This window comes from Quercus robur, chromosome 5, assembly GCF_932294415.1.
Source record: "Quercus robur chromosome 5, dhQueRobu3.1, whole genome shotgun sequence".
NCBI classification, from domain to species: domain Eukaryota; kingdom Viridiplantae; phylum Streptophyta; class Magnoliopsida; order Fagales; family Fagaceae; genus Quercus; species Quercus robur.
In genome coordinates this window covers 88,083,896-88,099,783 of record NC_065538.1, presented here as the reverse complement: position 1 = coordinate 88,099,783, position 15,888 = coordinate 88,083,896, and the positions used below count along the sequence as shown (strand labels likewise).

The window sequence follows — 15,888 nt, the reverse complement described above, 5'->3', positions numbered from 1 at the left end:
GTCAAAACAAAAAAAAAACAAAAAAAAAAATCATATATATAGTTTTTTTTGGGGGGGGAGGGGGGGGGAAGTTCGAGGGTTCATTTGAACCCCTTGAGCTCTAAGTGGATTCGCTCATGTTATAAAGTACTTGGAAGTCTAAGAAGGAAAAACTAATTATAATTTTGAACTAATTTGTTTTTAATAACAGATACAATAGTATTTCAAACCTATAGCATTCATATTTTTAAAGACACAATAGTATTAGAAACTTTTTATATATATAAAAAGAGAAACAAGAAACTGTTTTTGTTTACAAGTTTTTATATTTATCATCAAAATAGTATAAAAAGATTAAAATAGTCCATTAACAAACGAATGACTTGAGGACACTTGTTATCCAGATTTTTAGTTTTTTTTTTTTTTAATATATATGAAGATTGAACTATAAATTTCTTATTCGACAATAAGATATTTTATCAATAAAACTAAATGGAAACCACTTTTAAGACTAATCTTTATGGTTATCATATACTATTCTATTGACCATTCCAAGGCAAAGTCACGTGATAACATGTCACAGCATTTTATATATATAGTCACTGGTCTTTTGTAAGGAATGTTTTTACATAGAACATTGAGGATTATTAACTCGTTCTGTTGGTTCCATTAATAATTAAAAAAAAAAAAAAAAAAAAAAAAAAAAAAAAAAAAAAACTTATTCTATTGGCTACTCTTTTATAATTCATGATATCATGTACTATTTTTTATTTTCTATTTTATGGCAAAGTCACCATTGTAACATGTCACAGCATTTTGTATAATCAATTTAGTTCTTAAAGTTAACTTTTTTTTTAGAAGGAGTTCTTAAAGTTAACTTAGTTCTTAAAATAATTGAGAAAAATAACTAGTTGACCTAACAATTTTAAGGGAATAAATTAGCTTTAAGAACTAAATTAATAAGTTTTGAAAAATCTTGAACTTAATTGGTATTAGTCTAAGAGTGTGTTTGGTTCCTGTAAAATATTTTCCGGAAAATACATATTTTCCGGAAATGCTAATTTCCGGAAAAGGAAAATGTATTCAGGCTGTTTGACTGTCTCGGAAATCGTTTTACGGAAAATCAATTCCGGTGTTTGGTTCGTCCAAACATTTTACGGAAAATGCTTTACGAAAAATCAATTCCCATGTTTTGGTTCGTCCAAACATTTTACGGAAAATGCTTTACGAAAAATCAATTCCCATGTTTGGTTCGGTTAAACATTTTATGAAAAATGAAATTCGTTTTTTATGGAAAATCAATTATGGTGTTTGGTTTGTGGATCATTTTACGGAAAATATGAAATGTGTTACAAATTCAAGCACCTGCATTATCTAGACAAACCTGTAACAGTACAAAACTAATTATCCACTTCAACATCAAAAATAATCATTCAAATTCAAGAACCTGGATTGCCTAGACATATCTTTAATAGTACAAAAATAATCATCAACTTCAACATCAAAAATAATCATTTGAATATACCCATAATATTTATATAAAAACAGCCACATCAATCGTTCACCTGAAATCATTACACCTCCATGGTGTACAAAAATGATACCTATTCGTGGTATCAAAACAGTAAAAATACATAATTTGGGCAATTGTATCGTCTCAATAATACAAAAGACTACATATATAATACAATGGTAGGTCAATACTAGCACTACAACAAAAGTTAATTCCTAAATCTACCATCATAGTCAACATGAAATAAACAAATCAAATTTGTGAGAACAAAAACCCATCTAACCACAACTTCCTCAACCTAGCATTCTTGGCTAGAAATCCACGAGCTGTCTTCTCATTTTTACAAAGATGGTCGAAGGCAGTTGCCAGCATATCTTCGCTATATCTATCCGCCATCATAGCCATTACCTCATTGTACAGAGTTGTGTAATCCACAGGGCCTCGATTGATTTCTTTCAGAGCCACAGCTATTTCCTTCAGCTGATCAAACAGATCAGTCAGCACACTATCATCAGTATTAGAAGGTGCACGCCCTCTTTTGCGGGACTTGGAAATTCCCGACCCAGTGGTGGATGACTCAACTGCATTCTTCCCTTTCTCAATCACACCTTCCTCCACATTGTCTGCAACAAACTCCGCACTATCCCCATTGTCTGGCTCATTTTCAATATCCAAATAGGACTTAGAAAAGCCACCCGTGGCTGTGTCCTTCCCCACAACAATCGCTAATTCATCATAAAAGTCAATTTTTTTGTTTAGATATTCTGCATGCTTTTGATGCGCCTGTAAGGGAGAAAGGAACGTAAATAACAATGCAATAATAACTCCACTCATAAATTCAATATAAAAGGCTATGAAATAACAATTAAAGCAAAGACTCCATACTTTTTCCTACATTTTCTCAGTAATCAAACAAGTAATGCAAGAAAACTGTCAAATAAGGATTGAACAAGTCAATACATTGTGTTACTATTATGCACACTTCATTGCTGAGAGAGCCCAATTAAAAAAAAAAAATGACAACAACAAGCACAAATCTTTTGGTCAAAAACTTTGTTTTCTTTCCTTCACTTTTTCCTAGCAACCAAATAGAAAGATCAAAGAAAATAGTGGGTCCTTAATTTCCTATTATTCCCAAGTCATTGCTGAAAAAAGAAAGTATCAATCTTTTCTTTACTTTTCCAACATTTTATTAGCAACCAAACAGAGAACCAAAGAAAATTGTAACTCAGACACATATACACATATAGATAGATGAAAACACATAGGTATATATAGATATAATACATAGCTAAGGTGACATGAAAGTTATATTTGAAAAACCTTATAAAAGCAATGGAATCCTAAAAAGAATGACACTATAAATTTCATATAAAAGGCAAAAACATATATTATCATCTATATTAAGAAAATGTAGTTGGAAGCCATACCATAACTTCTTCTTGGTATGTTTTAGCGTCGCAAGTTATTATTTTCAGATTATCGTCCCAACCAAATCCACTCTTCTTTCTAAGAGTTTGAATAGTGGACCACATGGTCCTTAGAGTTCGCATTCGGTTGTCAACATAGGACGGGTGGCACTCAACCCCGAATTGGGCCGTTATCTCCTTCGCTACAAGAGCAAAGGAGCCAGCCCTAAAAGTATTAGAGGGCTTATTGCCCTTTGCAGCCTCCTCTGTAAGTATCCTAAGCATCATTTCATGCATGGATGGCAGCCACCTAAATTGCTTGCTGCTGCTAAGTTTCTCTTTACCCTTTGACATTACTACATATGAAAATAGTATAGTGAGAGTAGCATTTAGTAATTACACTCGGAACATGAACAGCAAATCAAACACACATACAACCACGCTTATAAATGTGCACAACAGAATGAAACATGCTAACACTGGAAATGACAATGTAATACCATCAAATAACTATGTAATGCTGAAAATACTTTTTCATTACACCACCAAAAGTCTATAGTAAATACATTGTCTTTACAAAAAACAAAAAGAAAAAACACATTACAATCATAGAAATCTAAATAAAGTACTACTCTCCACTCCTGGTATAATCAAACCACATGGCTTGGCATATCTCATATCTCTTAGCATTCCACGATCTACTATCTTCGACGGACTCCCGATGTGATTGTGTTTCTTGTTGGTGGTCACTAGACTCTACTTGGTTCATTGCATCTTCCATAATATGGTCATTTGGTTCAACCCCCATAATGTGATTATGAACCACACAACACGCTAACACTACTTTCACTTAGGTTGGGAAAGACCAAAATGGTTCTGCATCTAACACTCGAAATCGTTTCTTGAACACTCCAAACCCTCGCTTAATGGTAGTTCTCAATGAAGGGTGTCGGAGGTTGAACAATTCTTGCGCATTTGAGGACGATCACTAAACTCTTTCAAGTGATATCGCACACTCCGATAAGGTGACAATATTCCATTTTTATTACCATACCCAGCATCACCAAGATAATATTTACCTACATATATTAAAAAATAAAACCAAATCACTATTATGCTTAGGAAAACACACAATATTTATTAAACTAATAAATCAAAAAGGTGAAGTAATCGTATAATACCATCAGGAATTGAAAATCCCCTTGGCCTAGCAAATGCATCATTTAACACACGTGAATCATGTGCACTGCCTTCCCATCCAGCCAATAGATAAGTGAACTTTAAGTCAAAACTAATGGCAGCTAACACATTTTGTGTGGTTCCATCTTTGCGACCACGAAATCTTCCTTGTATTTCAGGTGGCACAGATGCACGAACATGTGTACCATCTATTGCTCCAACACAATCCTAATTTTCGATAGACATAATGGTTTAAAATTACATAAATCTTCACAATTTACAAAAATACACAAGTCGTAATATTTACCTTAAAATATGGGTAAAACCTTATGCTATTCCTTATCTCTGGGGGTGTATCTTCGCTACGCAGTCTTATTAGAGCTCTATATAATTTCAGGACCCCCCTAAGGACGACCTTGAAGTATCTATGAACAATCTCAGTTGATTTATAGATCCGACTACCCATTACACGAAACCTCACATTATGACCAATAATGTGTAAGAAAATGAACACTTGCTCCATAACAGACATGTGAATAGTCGGACGTACGCGCTCCCCCTAAGTGAGGATGTGACATAAGTGGTGGAAAGCTATAGGCTTCATCCTAAGTTGATTCACACAATGTCTCTCAGTTCCATGCAGAACACTATTTATGTATTCCTCTCTCTCGGCGGCATGGTTAACATAAGGCGCCCTAGGCAATTGTCTATGTCTACGTCGCAATTTCCTTAACAATGCAACCCTCACAAGGAGGACAGATGCAACTGAGGCAAGAATTGCAGCTTTGGTTTTTTTCTTCATCTAACAAAATCACAAACACTGTGGTCTAATAGGTATGTAAACAAGCATGCTATTGATTACACAGTAAATAAAAACAGCCACAAACATAAAACATCCAAACCACATTGATAACGAGTACCAAATCACATTGCATTCTATTTACACTATCACAATACCATCACATTGATAATTGCACATTGATATATCACAATACCATCACATTGCATTCTATTTACAATCAATATTTACACTATCACAATACCATCACATTGATAACTGCACATTGATATATTACAATACCATCACATTACATTCTATTTACAATCACCTATATACCCAAAGCACCTTCAATTAAGGTTTAAACACACACATATTCTACTGCAAGAACATAATAACACCAAGCATAGGTCAAGCTCCAAAATTTCTACACATAACTCAACTAGCCAAATTTTAAAAAAAAAAAAAAAAAATCACAGCAAAAGTTCTACACATAACCCAACTAGCCAAATTCTAAAAAAAATCACAGCAAAAACCAATCATGCATAACCAGTCAAGCTCCAAAATTCTAAAAAAAAATCAAACCAAAAACCAATCCTGAATAACCTACAACCAGAAAAGCTCCAAAATTTCATATGCATATACCATGAATACACAGTTTAATAAAAAATGGATAATTAAAAAAATTAATAAATAAAAAAAAGTAAATAATTATATAAATAAATATATATTTATATATATAAATATATATTTATATATATAATGCAGAGATCGGATCGGGAGATGGGTCGGGAGGATGGGTTGGACCGGTGATAACACAGCAAGAAATGAACAGAAAGTAGGAAATTAGCAATAGTGCGGTTGGGTTCGTGCGGTTGGGTACGTACATGTTGGAACATTTTAAATTACTTAACGACCAAGTTGCAGCATCTTTGATTTTGTCCATGTTATAGTAAATACGCGCGTGCCCCAATACACAACGGTAGTTATGTGGTTCAATATACACTTACTAATTAAAGGGCATTGATCAGGATATGTAAAGGGAAATGACGTTTTAAATCTTACTCCTCTTCTTAGCTTCATTTCAACAAAAGGAACAGGTCTTTTCCGGAATGGACACTACAATTATGTACCACTATAGTCCTTCCAGCTTCATCAGTGAAATTGTTTTCATTTTTTCATTTCTTTCTTTCTTCTTTTATTTTTTTTCCAAAATTTTAAATCAATACTTAAATTAGGATCTGTACAGTTCTTAAAAATAAAAAACAATTAAGAAAGTAAAGGATAAAAAATATATGCTTATTAACCAACCATCTTACCCATCAAGTAGAAATTGATGGGTAAAGGATAAAAAAATATGATGTGTTATGTGTGTTTGGTATGTGTATGTTTTTTTTTTTTTTTAAGCTGAAAAGTACAGGAAAAGTATCATTACTATTGAGAGAAAGTTCATTTATGGGATATAATCAGGTGGGACATACAATTTTTACCATATTTATAAAAGTGTTATTAAGTACTGTTATTTGAAAAATAAGAAGCGGTGGGAGGAGTTCTATAAATTCAGTGTTCAAATACCCTAAAATAATAAACATAACTCAACCCATCCTAAAAGAAATCCTCTACCAAATGAGTTTTTTTTTTTTTTTTTTTTTTTTTTTTTTTTTTTTTTAATTATGTCTGTAAAGACTAATACAAAGTGGAAATAATCAATCAAGAATTAGAAAAGAAAAAAAAAACAAATGTCAAGGATAAATTAGAAAGTTGTTAACCTTGATTATTGGCATAAACCCAAGGATGTCTAGGGTCTTATATTTAATTACTTTTATTCATGGATGAATTATGTGGATCATTAAGATTAAAGAATAAGTGAATAACTAAAATATTCTATTCGCTAGTACTCTTTAATAATTCTCAAAATCATATACTATTTTTTAACTGTTCCAAGGAATAGTAGGTTATGTTTAGAGCTATAAAACATTGGTGCTAAGGGCTTTCTAGTTGAATGGGTACCTTTTCATGCACAAAGCAGTTGCAGTTTTAGGATTATTTTTTAGGGGGGTTAATAAGAAATTTAAATTATACAAAATTTAAAATAAAAGAGAAGTTGAATATATCAATACCACCAAAAAAAAAAAAAAAAAACAACAACAACAACAACCATAATATATAAACTTTTTTAATTGTTTTATACGATGTTTCATGTTTTGAAATCATTGCATGATATTCTTCATTATCAGTTTTACAAGTTACATCTTTTTCAATGTACACAGTTTAACAATAATTATCCATTGATCTCCCATTTGATTGATTTATTTCAAAATTTTTAAGATCTAAACGGGATTTTTTAAGTTTTAAGATTAGCAAATTTCTACTTTTGTTGTTGATCTTATTAATTTGTTTTCTAAGATTTTATATCAAATTGGTTTGTTATTGAGTTTTTTTTTTTTTTTTTTTTTTTTTGTGTTAAAAATGTTAGAATATTGTTAAGAGGATTATATTCACACTTATTTTAGCTGGGCTTAAAAAATATTTAAGGTCATGATGTTCAACTTTTTATATATTTTAAGGGGGGTAAAAAAAAAATCATATATATATATTTTTTTTGAGGGGGCAAGTTTAGGGGTTCATTTGAACCCCTTGAGCTCTATGTGGATTCGCTCATGGTATAAAGTGCTTGGAAGTCTAAGAAGGAAAAACTAATTATAATTTTGAACTAATTTGTTTTTAATAATAGATATAATAGTATTTCAAAACTATAGCGTTCATGTTTTTAAAAATACAATAGTATTAGAAACTTTTTATATATATAAAAAGAGAAACAAGAAACTGTTTTTGTTTACAAGTTTTTATATTTTTCATCAAAATAGTATAAAAAGATAAAAATAGTCCATTAACAAATGAATGACTTGAGGGCACCTGTTATCCAGATTTTTAGTTTTTTTTTTTAATATATATGAAGATTGAACTTTAAATTTCTTATTTGACAATAAGATATTTTATCAATGAAATTAAATGGAAACCACTTTTAAGACTAATCTTTATGGTTATCATATACTATTCTATTGACCATTCCAAGGCAAAGTCACGTGATAACATGTCACAGCATTTTATATATATAGTCACTGGTCTTTTGTAAGGAATGTTTTTACATAGAACATCGAGGATTATTAACTCATTCTATTGGTTCCATTAATAATTTAAAAAAAAAAAAAAAAAAACTTATTCTATTGGCTACTCTTTTATAATTCATGATATCATATACTATTTTTTATTTTCTATTTTATGGTAAAGTCACCATGGTAACATGTCACAGCATTTTTTATAATCAATTTAGTTCTTAAAGTTAACTTTTTTTTTAGAAGGAGTTCTTAAAGTTAACTTAGTTCTTAAAATAGTTGAGAAAAATAACTAATTGGCTTAACAATTTTAAGGGAATAAATTAGCTTTAAGAACTAAATTAATAAGTTTTGAAAAATCTTAAACTTAATTGGTATTAGTCTAAACCTCAAGATTTATAAAAAAATTTACCCTTTATTTATTTTTATTTTTTTAATGCTAAGGTAAAAATTTGATTGACAATAAAATTTAAACCCCTGCAAATTACAAGGGCAGAGTTGGTCCGCATAACGTTGGCTGATATGAATTGAAAGCACCTGCCAGCCATTACTTTATTTTCAAAAAAGTAAAACGCGCGACAGGTCCTTGATATTATTGTCTGTGGTACTGATAATAATAATGTCCATAGAGTGGGCCTTAAAATAATTGAAGGTCATTATGTAGGGGAAATATGTCGTGCCTGGCTGTTTCCAAATTCCAACCCAACGAGTTGCACGTTGGCTTTAATTTTTTTTTTTTGAGAAAGCGATGCCTTTAATTGATTGAAAGCTCTGTGCCATTTCTTTTTTATTTTATTTTTTTGGTTCCTCCCCACTCACCGAACAAACCAATGAGTGTTCATTTAAAAAAAAAAAAAAAACCAACGAGTGAAACAAGTCTTCAAGAACGGTAGTTCAAGAAGAAATCTAGTAATACAACCAAATCTCATTATAATTTTAAAATATTTTTGATTTGAGGTGTATTGTATATCAATATAATTTTATTTTATTGTTGATCTATGGTAGATTGTCACTTCACTTGCTATAAAAATACTATAACATTTTGTTATGGTTGTTTGAGAACTTTTCTCTTAAAGTCGTCTTAAATGATCAACTCTAATTTAATTTATTTGTCAATAATTTTTAAGTAAACTAGTCGCAGATCTATGCAAATATTAGAAATATTAGTTGAGTTGCTTGAAACTCACAAAATCTTTTTTAAGTTACTAAGGATCCGTTTGGTATATATGTTTAAAAAATTTTGTGAAAATACGTGTGAGTAAAAAAATGTATGGAAATACGTGAAATATTGTTTAAATACTGAAAATTATTGTTTAGAAACACTCACCAAACACCTCCTAAGTGGTCAAGTGATAACGTGTTAGAACGTTTTAAATTACTGGCACTTAACGAATACAAATACTTTGTACTATCTTTTGTGTTCCAAACTTCCAATACATTTTTTTATTTTTCAATTTATATTCCACAAATTATAATATGTCTTGTATTTATTTAACTTTTATTATAAAATAGTTAACGATTAGGTTGCAATATGGTAATAGGCGCATGCCCCCAATAATGCGGTTCAATATATACTTAAATAAAAACTAAAAGTGAAATTACATTTTAAATCCTAGTCCTTCTAGCTTCATTTTTTTACAAAAATAAATAGGAATAGGATTTATGCCAAGATGGACACTATAATTCAGTTCCACCGGAGTCCTTGTAGCTTCCTCGGTGAATTGTTTTCGTTTCTTTCCTCTCTCTTTTTTGGATAGAAAATATAAGAAATTCAATACTTAAATTAAGACATGTTACAGTTCTTAAAAAATAAAAATAATTCATAAAGATCAGTAGAGGATAATAAATATATACTTGGAGTATATATTTATGTTGACATTTTTATCATCATTTTATGTTGACATGTGGTAGTTAGTCTAATAACTCAAATTGTTATGAAAATAATATTTTATTGTGTCTGTAAAGACTAATACAAGTGGAAATAATCAATCAAGAATTAGAAAACAAAAAAAAATGTAAAGGACAAAGATAGAAAGTTGTTAATCTTGATTATTGGCATAAATCCAAGGATGTCTAGGGTCTTATATTTAATTACTTTTATTCATGTATGAATCATGTGGATCATTAAGATTAAGGAATAAGTGAATAGCTAAAATATTCTACTGGCTAGTCCTCTTTAATAATTCTCAAAATCATCTACTGATTTTTAACCGTTCCAAGGAATAGTAGGTAATGTTTAGAGCCATAAAACATTGGTGCTAAGGGCTTTCTAGTTGAATAAGTACCTTTCCATGCATAAAGTAATTGCGGTTTTAAGATTTTTTTTAGGAGGGTCAATAAAAAAATATAAGTTATACATAATTTAAAAAAAAAAAAGAGAAGTTGAATATATCGATACCACACCAAAAAAAAAAAAAAAAAACAACAACAACAACAACCATAATATTTAAAGTTTTATAATTACTTTATACGATATTTCATATTTTGAAATCATTGCATGATATCTTTATTATCAGTCCTACAAGTTATATCCCTTTCAATGTACATAGCCTAGCAATAATTATTCATTGATCTCTCATTTGATTTATTTGTTTTAAATTTTTTAAGATCTAAATGGGATTTTTTAAGTTTTAAGATTAGCAAATTTCTACTTTTGTTATTGATCTTATTAATTTGTTTTCTAAGATTTTATATCAAATTGCTTTATTATTAAGGTTAACATGTCACAGCATTTTGTATAATCAATTTAGTTCTTAAAGTTAACTTAGTTTCTAAAATAGTTAAGAAAAATAACTAACTGACCTAACAATTTTAAGGAAATAAATTAACTTTAAGAACTAAATTATTAAGTATTGAAAAAACTTGAACTTGATTGACATCAGCCTAATCCTCAAGATTTGTAAAAGGAATTTACCCTTTATTTTTTTTTAACACTAAGGTAAAAATTTGATTCACAATAAAATTTAAAACCCTACAAATTACAAGGGCAGAGTTGGTCCACATAACGTGGGCTGATATTAATTGAAAGCACTTGCCAGCCACTACTTTATTTTTAAAAAAGTAAAACGCGTGACAGGTCTTTGCTGTTGTCTGTGGTACTGGTAACAATAATGTCCATAGAGTGGGCCTTAAAATAATTGAAGGTCATTTATGTAGAGGAAATTTATCGTGCCTGGCTGTTTCCAAATTCCAACCCAACGAGTTGCACGGTGGCTTAATTGATTGGAAGTTCTATGCCATTATTTAATTTTATTTTTTTGGTTCCTCCTCACTTACCTAGGTAACCTATGAGTATTCATAAAAACAAATTAAAAAAAAAAAAAAAAAACCAACGAGTGAAACAAGTCTTCAAGAACGGTAGTTCAAGAAGAAATCTAGTAATACAATCAAATCTCATTATAATTTTAAAATATTATTGATTTGATTTGCAGTGTATATCAATATAATTTTATTTTATTTTATGTTGATCTGTGGTAGATTGTCACTTCACTTGCTATAAAAATGCTATAACATTTTGTTATGGTTGTTTGAGAACTTTTCTCTTAAAGTCGTCTTAAATGATCAACTCTAGTTTAATTTAGTTGTCAATAATTTTTAAGTAAACTAGTCGTAGATCTATGCAATTATTAAAAATACCAATTGAGCTGCTTGGAACTCACAAAATCTTTTTCAAGCTACTAAGTGGTCAAGTGATAACGTGTTGGAACATTTTAAATTACTGGCACTTAACGAATACAAATATTTTGTACTATCTTTTGTGTTCCAAACTTCCAATACATTTTTTTATGTTTCAATTTATATTCCACAAATTATAATATGTCTTTGTATTTATTTAACTTTTCTTATAAAATAGTTAACAATCGGATTACAATTTGGTAATAGGCGCATGCCCCAATAACGTGGTTCAATATATACTTAAATAAAAACTAAAAGTGAAATTACATTTTAAATCCTAGTCCTTCTAGCTTCATTTTTTTACAAAAATAAATAGGAATAGGATTTATGCCAAGAATAGTCCTTGTAGCTTCCTAGTGAACATGTTTTCGTTTCTTTGGTTTCTTTCCTCTTTTTTTTTTCGATAGAAAATATAAGAAATTCAATACTTAAATTAAGACATGTTACAGTTCTTAAATAAGTTTTGAAAAATCTTAAATTTTATTGACTTTAGTCTAAATCTCAAGATCTATAAAGAAATTTACCCTTTATTTATTTTTATTTTTTTAACGCTAAGGTAAAAATTTGATTTACAATAAAATTTAAGACCCTACAAATTACAAGGGCAGAGTTGGTCCACATAACGTTGGCTGGTATGAATTGAAAGCACCTGCAAGCCATTAATTTATTTTCAAAAAAGTAAAACGCGTGACAGGCCCTAAACGATTATATTCTTTCCTTTAAAAGAACATTTGAAAGTACATATATAATAATTGGGTATCCAATCAAAAAAAAAAATAATTGGGTAATGCTAATGAATACTTTAGGGTAATGGTTAACAATTCATTTTAGAAAAGTTTCAACACCACTTTTATGGAAAATGAAAAAAATTATCAAAACATTAATTATTTTTTTTCCTTTCCCATAATACATTTTTTTAAATAGATTGTTAATCAATGCCCCTAAGGGCATCCGTTAGCATATTTTATGAAAATATTCCAACACTTATTGAAGATTATTAATACCAACACTTATTTCAGCTGCAATACTATCTTAGGATATTAATGATGAGAAAAGTGAAATTTAACAAAAGCATCATGCTTATACAAAACAATTTTGCCACAAACACATAAAGGCAATTGCTTAGTTTCTTGTTCATGTGTAAAATGGTATTTATAAAACAAGTGTTCAGGTTGTTTCGTGGTATTTAAAAAATGAAAATCATGATTAACTAGTTAGATGAGTGTGGCTTCTCATGAATGACAAATTAAAATTGAAGGACATCAATTTCTCATGAACAAAGCTGACAGGTCCTGTCTAAATTTGCCACTAACCCAAGCAATTTGCATACTTTTGAGGCTACTTCACATAATCACATATACTGTACACCGTAATAATATGAGCAAAGGGCAGTAATGTAATATACAAATATACAAATATATTTGGGGGAACTACACCAGAAATCACAAATCTTAAAAATAAGTACATCTTATTAAGATTCTAAATAAATTTACTACCAAAATTCATCACCTGTATATGATAACAAACAACTACAAATTTTATAATGGATTGGCATGACCAAAAACAATAGAGGTTGAAACTACTTCTTACAAGAAAATACAAATTGGCCGTGCTACCTGTCTATAGAGGAGCTCTTAGCTCTAAATAATTGAGTGAGAAAAGTAGAGTCAAAAGGCAAAAGTACAGATTAAAAAAAAAAAAAATGGTCACTTTCAAGATTCTCAGGACCCGGATGAATGTGATATTATTGCTGCTGACTGATTATCTCTGCAATACAAAAAAATGTGGCTCCTACTCCTTTGGACAAATGTGAAATAATTTAAAAATAGACCTGTAATGTGACCAGACTGCAAAAGTATGTGATAAAAGGTCTTCCCAACGGGATGTTACCTGTTGTTGTATTTTAGCCACTCACTGATGGTGGACCAATATTCTTATCGCTTAGAGCTTAGTTATAGTGCTGGTCCTGCTGGATGTATTTTTTTTTTTTTTTTTGAGAAGGTCCTGCTGGATGTTTTGCTTTTAGTAATGGGCAACCCTTATTGCCTAATTACTGACATTACTAGTGCTGTAACCATTAAAGCTAGGCAGAGGTGACATGATTATTTCACTTTGTTATGCACTAATATTCTTTTAACATATATTTACAACAAAAGCATGTTGGGGCCGAGTGATCACAACGACAAATTAAAATTGGAGGGCATCAATTTCTCATCAACCATGCTGACTGGTCCCTATCTAAATCTTATGGGAAGCGGCACCAACAGCACTTGAATTTTAGTTGTACAAGCTTGCAAGTCCACACAAAAGTACAACAAACATGAACCATGCAACTTGCTTATTGATGATTATTAATACTAACACTTCTTTCAGCTGCAATAATATCAAAAGAAAGAAAAAAACTATCTTAGGATATTAATCATCAGAAAAGTGAAATTTAACAAAAGCATCCTGCTTATACAAATCAATTTTGCCACAAACACAAGCATCTACTTGGATGGAGATAAACGTCATTCACATTCAAAATAAAAATTTGTAAAGAATAATTTACAGATACACATAAAAGGCAATTGCTTAGTTACTTGTTCATGCATAACTACTTGACATCCATGACGTGCTACATTCATCATGTTGAATGGAGCATCATCCATCAGTTTTTGTTGCATCCATGAACTGAGCATAGAGTTTTATAAACAAGGTCAATGATTCAGGACGAATAAAAAAGGGAGCTTTGTTATTGAGCTTTGCCTGTGGAGCTTCATCAATTAGCTATCTTGTGCCAAATTGTAAGACAAGGCCTTTTGGGGAGCAGCCTTGCTTACAATTTTTACCAGTATAAAGTGTACTTCTCCAATAGGTTTAGACTGCAAAATTTTAAAAACAAGATTAGGGATTCTAGACAAAAGAAGGGGAGAAAAAACAATATTTATGAGCAATTTGATTATGTTAATTGTTGCAACTTCAATGGAAACTTTTAGTTTGAAACCAAAATGATTCTATCAATTGATAATGCATGCAAACTACACTTGTATTGTTATAATTACTGCTGCAATACATACAAAAAATTGTGCAATTCAAAAGAAAAAAACAAAAAAATGTGGCCCCTACTCCTTTGGAAAAATGTGAAATAATTTAAAAATAGACCGGTGATGTGACTAGACTCAAAAAGTATGTAACAAAAGTCCACAACTTTTTTTTGAGAAACCAAAAGTCCACAACTTGACAAAAGGTTTTCCCCACAGGATGTTACCTGTTGTTGTATCGTAATTTGTAACTCACTCATGGTGATGGACCGATAATGAACTCATTAATATTCTTATCGCCTTGAGCTCAGTTTTTTTTTTTTTTTGGTTGAATGAGCTCAGTTATAGTAATGGATAACCTTATTGCCTAACTAGTCAAATAGACAAATACTAGTGCTGGAACTATTGAATCTAGGCAGAGCTGCCACGATTATTCACTTAATTATGCTCTACTGTCTTTTTTTTATTTTTTATTTATTTATTTTTTTTTTACATAAAAACAAAATGTTTGACTTTTTGTGGACCACTTCTTATTGTGTCAAGTAACTATATAAATTAATGTCACATATACATTTAAAAACATCGAAAAGTTATGCATTTTCATTTTTCATTTTCGGTCAATGGACAACTTTTCATTCAATAAGCACATTTTCGTTCAATAGGTGTATTTTCATTAAATAGACACATTTTCGACTAATAAGCACATTTTCACTAGATAAACACTTTTTCGATCAATAGATATTTTTTGATATATTCAATATGAAAGGTTATAACTTTTCAATAGATACCTTTTGGTATATCAAATTTGAAGAGTTATAACTTTTTAATAGGCACCTTTTGACATATATATTACAAACTATTTTATGTATACCTATATTGTTTTCACTTAATTATTAATTAATAGTGTTGACATATATTGTTTTCACAAAAAACTACTAATTAATAAAACAACATTTTTTTCTTTTGCCTAACTAATAAAACTTTGTGCCATTTTTTACAAAATTGTTTTTTTTTTTTTTTTTAATTTCATATATTTTTGCTTACTAGTCAAACTAAAAAATAATGTTTTTTTTTTCTTGAAACTCATTTGGTAGTTATTTCCATTCATTGCACAAGTTAGCGACTAATTTATATATATTTAAAAGTTGAGACGTAACATTTAATGTTACTATTCTCTTATTGAGTCGCCTCATTAGCCATACCATACTCTTTTTCT

General features: G+C 29.9%; 1 protein-coding gene across 1 annotated transcript; it reads right to left on the bottom strand.

The window, feature by feature from the left end:
- Positions 1 to 1,487: 1,487 nt before the first annotated feature.
- Positions 1,488 to 4,381, bottom strand: LOC126727638 (uncharacterized). Its single transcript, XM_050433512.1, has 3 exons — positions 4,083 to 4,381; positions 2,923 to 3,980; positions 1,488 to 2,275 (listed from the first exon to the last, which is right to left on the bottom strand). The coding sequence occupies exons 2-3, from the start codon at positions 3,253 to 3,255 to the stop codon at positions 1,745 to 1,747; spliced, it is 864 nt and encodes a 287-aa protein (XP_050289469.1). The 5' UTR covers positions 3,256 to 3,980; positions 4,083 to 4,381; the 3' UTR covers positions 1,488 to 1,744.
- Between the last annotated feature and the right edge of the window lie 11,507 nt (positions 4,382 to 15,888).